Source organism: Felis catus, chromosome D1, assembly GCF_018350175.1.
Source record: "Felis catus isolate Fca126 chromosome D1, F.catus_Fca126_mat1.0, whole genome shotgun sequence".
NCBI lineage: Eukaryota > Metazoa > Chordata > Mammalia > Carnivora > Felidae > Felis > Felis catus.
Window position 1 is genome coordinate 49,121,483 of NC_058377.1, and position 12,230 is coordinate 49,133,712.

The 12,230-nt window shown below is 42.4% G+C and overlaps 1 protein-coding gene across 27 annotated transcripts in view; it reads left to right on the top strand.

The window, feature by feature from the left end:
- The window catches only part of DLG2 (discs large MAGUK scaffold protein 2), a 2,054,427-nt gene that overhangs the window by 1,973,342 nt on the left and 68,855 nt on the right, over positions 1-12,230 (top strand). For 14 of the 27 annotated variants that reach the window (XM_023239374.2, XM_045039809.1, XM_045039811.1 and 11 more), the window contains one exon: positions 10,807-10,950. The exons of the other annotated variants lie outside the window; for them this stretch is intronic. In XM_023239374.2, the coding sequence (XP_023095142.1) occupies positions 10,807-10,950 (144 nt within the window). The remainder of the gene's footprint in view (positions 1-10,806; positions 10,951-12,230) is intronic. 27 annotated transcript variants of the gene reach the window in all.

Genomic DNA, 12,230 nt, shown 5'->3' on the forward strand with positions numbered 1-12,230 from the left:
TTTCAACATATGAATTCTGTGGGGACACAAACATTCAGTTCATAGGAGGCAGGAATTAGTCTTTAATTTACACAAGAATCTGTTCATAAGAAACAAAATTTAAACATTGCCTATAGCCACAGCACAAGTAAATGACAGAGCTGGGAAGTTTCCCATTGTCCTGTTACCTGGCATGTAGTAGGTGTTCAATAGACTATGAATGAATGGATGGACTTATACTAGGCATACAGAAAATGCCCCAGCTTGAAAACATTAGCACTAAACAGTTGTGCTATTGCTACTAATATTCACAGAAACTATAAAGACTAAAAGCATAGACGTTAATATTCTGGATGTCATTAGTTCCATCTTCTTTCCCTAAATTCCTAAACTACTCACAAGAGCTGGGGCATTTCCTACAGGCACATCATTCAACTAAGCAAAAATGCTGAACAGAACTCTCCGTAAGCAAGTCAGGTTACAGCCCAGCATTTGGCCTGTCAGCACTTTCTGAACAGTCACTGAACAGAGGATACTACAGGGGGTTATTTAAAAGAAAAATGTGTACAGGAGAGTAAAAGTTGGGATGACCCTATGTGACCCATAATGTATGACAATAAGAGCAGCACATGATCTGATCTGAGGGCTTTTTAATCCATAATTCATTAATCCTCACAAGAGCCTGTGAGACAGTTCCTACACTTTCCAGTGAATCTAAGTTGTCATTGATTGTAAGATGCACTCTGCACATCCCAAGAAAGGAGAGATATTGTCAATTAAATTATGAGATGGCGCTGATGGTAAGATACAATGCATCCTAACTGTAGAGAGATGGAAATGAAAAAAGGTACATCTTAAAATTGATAAAATATAGTATTTTTAATCCCATTTTACAGATGAGGTAACCAAAAGAGACTTGAAGAGATGAAGTAATGTTCCCAAGGTCACACAGTGTGGGTTCTGAATTCAGTTCAATTCCATTTAGCCTTGTGTTGTGAGCACCTCCTGCTCCATGCTCCGTTCGAGAGATACACAGATGAATGAGACTCTGTCCTAACCCTCAGGAACTGAGAAGTCTAGAAGAGAAAACAGATCCGCAGCAAACCAACTAAAATGTAGCCTGCTGAGTGCAAACACAAGACCTTGTATGAGGTAGCAACCTGGCACAGAGAAGGAATAGGCTCAGCCTATCTCTGGATAGACTCAGACAGGGGTTGCAGAGAAAGTTATGCGTTTCATAGAAAGGATTGAAATTTACAAAATACTTGTTTCTATCTAGTTAGTGCTTTGACTTTTTAAACAATGTTAAGAAAAATTCTTGGCTGAAAAACTCCCCCTGCATGGTGTGAGTTGTGATAGAGCATCTGAGAGAAGGGAAGGTTTTCCATGGCCCCGCTCACATTCCTGCTTCCAAAGAGAGGCAGGAAGCAGGAAACACTGAGGGAAGAAGCAGAATCCCCAAGGTGTGAGATGACTGTTGTTAGAGATGAGGTTCCCATAGGAGAATGCCTGAAGGACACACCTGCTCAGTTGGGTGGGGTGGGTAGGTGTGCTGCTGCCTCTAGGCTAGTAGATCTGGGAGAACTATCCATTCATCAGCATCTTTCTGAGCACCTGATGGGGGTTCCTGCTCTATGATCCTGTAGCCTCCCATACTAATTCATATGATAGCATATATTGCACTGACTTCTAACTATATTTGGGTTCTTTGCACTGACTTTTCCCTCTTCTTAAAACACTGTCCTCACATATCTTCATGACTAACTCCCTCACCTCCTTCAAGCCTTGCCTCACCTGTCTTTCAGTGAGTCCTACCTTGATCACCCCCACCCACCCAAAAAATGCAACCTTCACCACTACCACAGTTCTACCCTGTCTAAAAATCCTGATACCCCTTACTCTGCCCTATTTTTTAACCTTTTCCATAGCAAGTATCAACTCCTGTTATGCTGTGTGGTGATTTCCATGGCCTCTCATGAAAATATAAGTTCCATGAAGGCAGAATTTTTGTCTGTTTTCATTCACTGATAGACCCCAAGCTCCTAATATCATCATTGGTACATGCTTGATAAATATTTGCTGAATGAATAAATGAATGTGTGAGTAGCTGAATAAATATGCCCTTACCTCTATTCTCAACCCACCATTAAGATCCGTAAGAACAGGAAGCAAGCCCCTTGTTCATTGCTGAGTCTTCAGCAAATAACACAGTGATTGGCATATAGGAGGCACCCTGTAAATGATAGTGCATTAAATGACTATTATCTCATATCCATAAGTGGAAGTTAAATTACATCCTGAACTCAGTATTTTTACCTGGATGAGAATGGAACCATCTTCTATCTTATGTGTCCTCATTCAAAAAGTGATAATGGGAGCATTTATGGACATAGGAGAGATTTTGAGGTGACTTTTTCCCTAATTCTGGGTCATCCTTTCCCTCAACCCAGGCCTGTTGTTCCCATCCAGTTTTCTGAAAACTGGTAGACAAAAAAGTGAGCTCAGAAGTTTGTCCAAACGTCTGGTTTCGTGATATATGAATTTCATTACCAACCCTGATACACTACCACTAAGGATTTGGAGTAGTCATGTCAAATGTTCTTGGATGTCTTTCTCCCCTTTTCCATATGCTCATGAGAGAAATGAACTTTTTCCAATATCTCTTCTAAACCAGGTGGCAAGCCAACTGATCTTACTTGTCAGTCAGTAAATACTTAAAGTGTTATTGGAAAGCAGAGGTAGGCTTGCTTTGTGCTCTAGTGAGCAACACTAGAAAAAAAGGGATGGAATTTACAGGAAAGGAATTTAGACTTTAGGCTCAGTTAACAAATATTGAGAGCCTACTAGGTTCTAAAATGTCTTATATGTGTAATTCTCATAAGGACTCTATTGGACAGGGATCTTATCCCTCCTTTTGCATCTTTGGAGACCCAGGGACAGAGATGAAAATCACACAGCTGGTTAAATGGCAGAGCTACTCTTTGAACCCAAGACTATCCGACTGATATACATTTTTAGCTTGGATCAGAAACAAAAGGCTGCAGTCAGGGCTCTGTCAGCCTTTATGTAATATCTTGATTAATATATTTTGATTGACTGATAAACAAGGCCAGAACATAAAAGCTTTCAGAACTGTCATAAAGCCTGGGCTATTCATCCTGGCCATGTTCCCTTTCCCATATTTCAATTTCCGAGTAGCTGGCTGATGGCATTTGGGGGAAAAGACAATGGTTTTAAGATGACTAATTTTTACAGCCTCACTCAACCCTGAAATCTGAAGTACCATCCGCCATGGTCTGTGGAGCCCTGCCTTTGGGCAGGTTCAGACTTGCCTCTGCTTCCCTCAGATGAGGTCCTGTCAGTTGGGACTGCCATGTAAACCAACCTGACAGATTGCTAGGACACCCTGAGAGAGAAAGCAGGCTGGAGTGGGACCCGTCCCTGGAGCTTCTAATGATTACTTGTCTGAAATGATCAACACAGTGGCCTCCGGACACAGGAAGTATGCTCACACTGTGTCCCTAAGGCATGGAGAGCACTGATGACTCAGGAGAGACTGAGAGAGAGAGAGTTGTTGCCCCTGGAAGTAATGCTTCTTCCCTGATTATCATCAAATTGCCACAACTGTGGAGAGGACCAGGCTGTAAGGACCTCTCATTGGTGCCCAATTAATTCCATCTCCAGTCATGACAGTGACTGCCTGACCCATTGGGTACAGTAGAAATTGACAGTTTCCCAATATCCTCCAAACATAGAAGGAAACAGTCTGGCATGATAAGAACAGCATCTTTTTGTTTGTTTTAAGTTTGTTTATTTATTTATTTATTTATATGTTAGGGGGGTGGACGGAGAGAGAAGGAGAGAAAGAATCCCAAGCAGCCTCCACGCTGTCAGCTCAGAGCCTGATGCGGCTCCGTCTCACGAACTATGAGTTCATGACCTGAGGCAAAATCAACAGTTGGATGCTTAACCAACTGAGACACTCAGGCACCCCGAGAAGAGTATCTTTCCAGAGGACAAACCTGCCTTATAAGGTTATTAATGATCACATGGCATAACCCATGTGATACCACAGTGCATGTTTACCCTTCTATAAAATGGAATAATGCCTGCACTTTAAGGAGTATCTATGAATCATGGATAATAAATACCTAGAGCAGTGCCTGGCACATTGTAAGTCCTACTGTGTTCAGTAATCACTCAAAGACAGCGTCTTAGTGCTCTCTTGGCAAGGACTGACAGAAGCTAATGTGTTATCCACTAAAACTGTTCCACTGGTGGATTCAGCCACCCTTTTCACTATGGACAATTAATTCATTATTGAAATAGATGGGAAATTAAGTGGCCACAGTAGACTTCAGTCGGTCTGGATATGATGACTGATCCACAGGGGTATGTATGTTATGGCTCCTCGAGGAGACATGAAAAGTAGTCTATACAGAGCTGTGTGTTGCCTTCTTCCCTGAGAGAACGTGTTCTGACTTGAGAGACAGGAAAATTGCACAGATCTTCATCGTCCTAAGAAAGATAGGGAGCCCAATGCCAGATGCTGCACAGGCTTTTCTTACCTATTGTTGCCAATTGTCCCTGCCTTCTAGGAAAGAATGTAAACAACTGAATTCCAGGAATTGCCCTATGAGAAGAATAAGTGACAAATTTAATAACAAAAAATAACTTTTATTGGACATCTGCTTTGTGGTAGACCCTGGGGATAGGATGAATATGAGCCTCTCCTTCCCCCCATGCATATACAAATTAGAATTTGCAAAGATTAAAAGTCACAATACAATGTGATATAAGAGCATATGAGAGGGGTGTTTAACTCCCAGTGAGGGTGTAGGGAGGGGAAAAGAGGTTCTAGGATTGGTGGAGGAGATGACACAGAGTAGGGATTTTCACAAAGCAAACACAATCCTCGGAGACACACATACTATCAGCCACATGGAAAGATTTTTTTTAATGTTAATTTATTTATTTTGAGAGAGAGAGAGAGAGAGAGAGAGAGAGAGAGAGAGAATGAGCCAGGGAGGGGCAGAGAGAGAGGGAGAGAGAGAATCCCAAGCAAATTCCATGCTGTCAGAGCAGAGCCCAACACAGGGCTCGAACTCACAAACTGTGAGGTCATGAACTGAGCCAAAATCAAGAGTCGAACACTTAACTGACTGAACCACTCAGGTGCCCCCAGCCACGTGGAAGGTTAACCTGAGTCCCCAACAGTGCCTTGCTAGACAAAGGCATAGAATATAATAGCTGAAACGTGCTTCAAGAAGTGCTTTTGGCCTGTTGATTACATAGAAGCTGGAGCCCAAAGAGATAAAGAAATTTACACAAGATCATACAGTGAGATTATGTTGAAGCCAGAACCAGAGTCCTGCTTTCCTAATTCCATCCAAGCTTCTATCTACTTGCAGGGTGCCATCTCTATTTTTGAAACATTTATTAGATTCGTGAATGGGCAAATGAATGCTTTTAAGAAGGAAAAACTAGGGGCATCTGGTAGCTCAATTGGTTAAGCATCCAACTCTTGATTTTAGCTCAGGTAATGATCTCACTGTTCGTGGGTTCAAGCCCCAACTGAGGCTCTGTGCTCACAGTGCGGAGCCTGCTTGGGATTCTCTCTTTCCTACTCTCTCTCTCTGCCCCTCCCTCATGAATACTCTCTCTCTCAAAATAAATAAATAAACTTTAAAAAAATAAAAAGAAGGAAAAACTATTGGAAATGGCTGAATTTAAAAAATGATAGCACCTAAAGTACAGATCCCTCTGCTCCCAGTGCAGATCCCTTTCCCACATTCCCCCAGTGGGAAAATGTTTTGAGAAAGTTTACTATATGTGTATTTTTATATTGTATTTTAAAAACACCATATTATCATCTCCTGCCAATACTTGTAGAAATAACTCTCTCATTTTTATAGTAGGGAAGGGGTGAAGTAAAGGAACTACTGGTTGGCAGTTAGTGTGCTAAAGTCTTTTCCTATGTTGTCTCATTCAATCTCTCCAAATATGCTGAGACCTAGGAAAGATTAAACCCATTCATTGATAAACAAAGGCTCAGATTGATCCACAGATTTTCTCAGAGACACTCAGCTAGAAAGAGGTGGACTCACTTGAGTGTGTCTTTTTACTCCAATGTCTACACTTTTTACACTATCCTCAGCTGCTTACATCAACAACGGAACACATCCACTTAAGTCAGGCGCAGTGGGATGCAGCAGAGAGCAGGCTTTATCTTTCGCTGCTCTTGTTCGTTCTCCTGCTGCACAGAGAGGTGAGAACCAAGTCTCCTCTAATCAAGCAGAAGCCTCAACTTCAGAAGACTAAGGAAATTGGGTCAAAGCACTCCACTTCGTGGGTCTTAAATTTGTCATGGAAACAAAGTCTTCTGTAGCCCAAACAAGTTCACAGCACAGAAGGAAGTAACCTACTGGTTGATTTGTTCAATTATTTTTTTTAAGTTTATTTATTTTTGTGAGAGAGAGAGAGAGAGAGCATGTGTGCACAAGTTGGGGAGAGCAGAGCGAGAAGGAGACATGGAATCCGAAGTGGGCTCCAGTCTCTGAGCTGTCAACACAGAGCCTGACGTGGGGCTCATTCACGAGCCAGGAAACCATGACCTGGGCCAAAGTCAGACACTTAACCAACTGAACCACCCAGGCACCTCAATTTGTTCATTTATAAAGCATCTACAAAGACTCTGTGCAGAAGCTGTACCTGGGAGCCTCTGACCTTCAGTAGCTTTTAATCCAATAAAGGAGGTAAAACACATTCCCATTCAAGACTGGACATTGTAGGCTTCCCAAGAGAGGTGCAAGCAGAGTGCTTTACAACCTCAGAGAAATAAAAGGCTGCCCTTCTGTGCCTCAGTCTCCTTATTTGAACATAAGAACAATAGTATTGATCTCATAGGGTTTTTGTGATAATTGGATAAAGTATAAGTGTTAACAAATCAAAGCCTTACGTTTTTTATCTGCAAAGTAGAAATCATCATACTTCTATTATAAGCTATTTACATGGATTCAGTAAGATAAAATTATGTAAAACAAAGGTAGTTTGCACATGGCTGGCCAATAATAGGCATTTAGTGGGCTGTTATTATAGTTGTTGAGTAGTTGTTTTTATTTCAAAGAATCTTCAACAGGATCATCAAACTGGTAGCCTTTGCCTTCTACCTGCCTTCTAGTAAACCATCTTCTTCCTTGTCCTCTGTTATTAGTTTTCTACTGCTACTATGACAAATTACCTTCCTCCATCTTCGAATCTAGTAATGGCAGTCATGTACCCCTCATGTCACAGCTCTCTGACCTATTCTTCTGCCTTCTCTTCTACTTTTAAGGACTTGTGTGATTGGATTGGGCTCACCCAGATAATCAAGGATACTCTCCCCATATTAAGACCTTTAACTTTGATAATATCTGCAAATCCCTTTTGCCACATAAGGTAACATATTCGCAGGCTCTGGGGATTGAGGTGTGGACATCCTTGCAAAGAAGGGGTTAGGGAATTATTTTCCCTACCATATTTTCGATAACCACAAGACACATCAAGTAATTTTTCCAGTTCTTACTGGCATGGTCCTGGGGGTTCTCTTCACCCTTGTGATTCTTTGCTATACCAGCCTTAAAGTGGGTCAGCCAAAATTCAGTCCTCTGAACAACACAGAGAACACATGTGCTCTTATGATCCATGATTATTAAATATTACTGCAGTCTAAGCCCAATAGAAAATACGGGTGGTTTTGATTGGAGAGGGTTCCTTGCAAAAACAACACGTGGGTTGGTGTAGCAAGTCCACAAGCCTTAGAGTCAGACAGGGTTTTTTGGGGGTGGGAGGGTTAGGTTTTTGGGGGTGTTTTTGGTTTTTGGTTTTGGATTTTTCAACTGGTAATTAGGCTTTAGTTCAAGGCTTTGAAATATGGCAACTTGCTTTTAATAACATAAATGATGGAGGCAAACAGGTCTTGAATTCAGTCCTGTTCTATCACTTGCTAGCTGGTGTGTCACTGGGCATATTGCTTAAGTCTATATTTCCTCATCTGCAGTACAAGGCTAATCCATGAGGCAGTTGTGAGAACTAACTGTGCACTCAGTAAACTACTCATGCCTCTCCCCTCATGTCTAGTCCATGGTATCATTATAAATGCAATCACCAAATCATGAAATCTCTGGAGATGAGGTCTAAGGACAACATTCCTTATCAGGAATTCCAGGCTGAATTCTACAGTCAGGAGCATGGGCTTGTGATTCAGACACATCTATCTATATTTGAATCCTGGTTCTGCTACTTATTAGCTTTTTTTCATTTCAGCTCCTTGGGTCTCATTTCCTTTATGAGATAAAAAAGGCTTACCTGGCAAAATTGTTGTCAGAATAATAACAAAGTGGAACTCATTCTGTGTGTGTGTTGGGCATTTCTCATGCGTCACCCTAGAGTGATATCTTCATAACAATCTTTTGACTTAAAACCATCATTCTCTGCATTTCATAGTTGATGGAATGATGATCTCTGGTGAAGAGATCATCTAGGAAGTTAAGTAACATGCCCCAAATTCACAAGCAGGAATGGCAGAGTTGGGACATAACCTAGGTCTCTTCTCTCTCCAAAGCTTGGCATATAATCCAGATGCTGCCTTGCCTGGCCAGTACATTGGATGAGGTAAAAATATAGTCTTTCACACGTTGTAGGCCACTTAAGAAGCACAAATTCCATCAATTGTCAGGTGTCTCAGTCATGTGACACAGCCATGAGAACGAGCAGCTCTTCACTTCCCTTATTAGACTTCCCCAGTTGGCAAAGGGCCACCGCGTGGTGAAATGCAGGAGGGGCAGGAGGGATGGGAGAGTCATTGCATTATTTCTGTCTAATTCTACTAGTCTAATGGACTTGTTAAAAGCACCCTGGGTGGAAAGTGTGAGTCTTAATGGCATTTTATAAAAGTTGCTCTGATGAATTAGCACATAAAACAAATTAAAAACAGCTTACCGCTTTTTAAATTAGGTGATGGGGCACTGTAACATTTTCCCCAGACATGAAGATCCATTAATATCCAAAGGAGCCAGAAGCCACTGAAATGTATCAGCTGCTTGTTTTCAGGGGCCTGACAAGTCTGAAATCCATGTAATCCTAGAGCGGCAGATTGTCTGAGATAAACAGAACTCGGGAAGAACGTGTTGTGAGCCCCTTCTGCGAGGATACCTATGGCTGAAGGCAGGAGTGGGAAACCTTCCCTCCAGGATTCTTGGGAATTAGAACAGAGCACAGTAGATTGAATGTCTGGCCCGGTGAGGACCACCAGAACAGTCTCTACTCCCCTCCCTTACACATGAGGACACAGGCTTGAGAGAAGCGGGGCTTTCAAAGTTCATCTGAAACATTTTCATGGACTGACACTGAGGGTCTACTCTGTGCCCAGTGCTGAACTGGACTCTGAGGTTGGAGAGATATTTTAGATGTTTTTTGTACACAGTCCACAAGACAGCTACTAAGGGCCACAGTCCCAGCAGATTCCCTGAGTCAAGGCCAGCACATTTTTCAGAAAAACAATTATAAGAGTAATAGTAACTACCATTTATTGAGCAATCACTAGTGCCAGGCTGCTGTTACAGTACTTTCCATATATTATTTTACTTAATCCTCACCACATCCCTTTGGGGTAGGTGCTGTTATTATGTGCCGGTTTTACAGTTAAGAAAACTTGGAGCCCAGAGAAGCCAAGTAACTTGCTTAAAATTCACATGGTCAAAAAGTTGCAAACCCAAGCAGTCTCACCCTAGAGCCTGCCTTCTTGGCAGCCACCTGCCAGTTTTCCTGATGGCTTGACATCCATAAAGAGCCTGGTGCTAAACCAGAGGTTCAAAGACCCTTAGGACTAAAAAAAAAAAAAAACACTGTGATAGGGACACCTATCAGCTGAGCGTCCAGCTTAGGCTCAGGTCATGGTCTTGCAATTCGAGTCCCAAATCACTCGATGTTGTCAGTGCAGAGCCCGCCCTGGATCCTCTGTCCCCCTCTCACTGTCCCTCCCTCACTTGTGCTCTCTCAAAAATAAATAAAACATTTAAAATTTGTTTTAAAAAATACTGGGACAAGAAGTGATCAGTAAGGGAGCTTTGGGGATTTGGGGGGAGGGTGGGAGAGGATGGTCAGCCCTGAAGGGAGGATAAAAACTCCTGGTACTGCTAAATTGTGAGCAAGACCAGAGGATAACAGGCTGGAAAACTGAGCCTCACAATTAAATGTCCAAGAACATGGATTTTGGAGCCAGACAGACCATATTCTAGGTGCAGTCTCCACCACATGTGTACATGTGACCTTGGGCAGGTGCCCTACCATCCTGAGCTTCCTTTCCTCATCTGTAAAATGAGGATACTAATTTTTACCTTCAGGTTGTTATGATGTCAAATAAGACAATGGATACAAAGTGCCAGGGCACCTAATATGAGCATAAGGAGTGGTAGCCATCATGGTTATTATCCTTGCCACCTTGTCACCACCTCTCAGGTTTCGGGGGAGGGGGTCATGGAGAACAAGTTGAAGAGCATTGTAGCAGGACTCTGGGTCAGGAGACCCAAGCTGCAGCCTGAAGTTGCTGACCCTAAGCCATGTATGCTGAGGTTAGTCTATCCTCCATCTGTAAAAAGGGGATAATGCTGTATCCATCATAAATTCTTTATCAGAATGGATTGAGTCACAGATGAGGTAGTGTATATGAAAATGATTTACAATCTATAGAGTGTTGGGGACCCTCAAGAAAACTCCCAGGGTCGATGATTCACTGGGAAGGCTCACAGAACTCAGCATAGACATACTCAGGACTATGATTTATTACAGAAAAGGACACAAAGCAAAATCAGCAAAGGGAAAGGAGCTTGGGACAAAATCCAGAGGAAACTGGGCGCAAGCTTCCAAGAGCCTTCTCCCAGTGGAGTCACATGGGACATGCCTAATTCCTCCAGCAACAAATTGTGACAGCAGGTATAAATGTTGTCTACAAGGAAGCTTATTAAAGACTCAAAGTTTGGTGGGGGGGGGGGGGTTGTTGTTTTATTTTTATTATCTTTTTTTATGTTTGTTTATTTTTGAGAGTGAGAGAGAGAGAGAGAGAGAGAGTGTGTGTGTGTATGTATGTGAGAGAAAGAGAGAGGGAGAGAGAGAGAGAGAGAGAGAGAAGGGTGCGAGGGGCAGAGAGAGAAGGAGACAGAGGATCCAGATCCAAAGTGTGCTCTGTGCTGACAGCAGAGTCTGATGCAGGGCTCAAACTCATGAACCGTGAGATCATGACATGAGCTGAGGTCAGACGCTTAACTGACTGAGCCAACCAGGCGCCCCTCACGGTCCAGGGTTTATATGGGGGACTGGTCATGTAGTCACCTTCTGCCTGGCACATACCACAATTCCAGATTCACAGAAGAAAAACAAATGTTCACCTTAAATGTTGTTTATACACAGTTTAGGCATGGTGAGCCATTCTTAATGGGAAATAGAACCAAAATCTAATTTCCCAGATGTCAACCATGAGCCACCCTTGTAAGAAGGTCTTTTTAAGGATAGAAATCTTGGGGTGCCTGGGTGGCTCAGTCAGTTAAGTGTCCAATTTCGGCTGAGGTCATGATCTCACGGTTTGTGAGTTCAAGCCCCATGTTGGGCTCTGTGCTGACAGCTCAGAGCCTGGGACCTGCTTCAGATTCTGTGTCTCCCTCTCTCTCTGCCCCTCCCCTGCTCACGCTCTGTCTCTCTCTGTCTCTCAATAATAAATAAACATTAAAAAAAAATTTTTTTTAAGGATAGCAGTCTCAAGCTTACTATGTTAACCGAGAGTAGAATCTATAGAAAGGATTTTTATGGATATCCACTCAAAGGGGACAGCGAAGAAAATAATAACAGTTGAAACTTGATGATTGTCACTATGTGCCAGGCATTGCTGTGCGTGCTCTATTTCACATGTATTACCTTACGTGACATTCCATCCATGCAACAATTTTATGATGGGGGTACTGTTACCATTGCTGTTGTCATCATAACTGTTATGTATGAGAAATCTGAGGCCTCAGAAAGGTTAAGTAGCTTATGCAGAAAACCAGCTATATAACTGGTAAGAAGCAATAGAATCAGGAAATGACCGTGACCATGTGACCCCTGAGTCTATTCTTAACCGCTCTGCTACACGCTGCTACAGTGCACTCACCGTGAGCTGGCTGCCTCATCTGTCTTATTAATGCTTATAGCAGCTCTGTCTGAAAGTAGTTATTGGACTA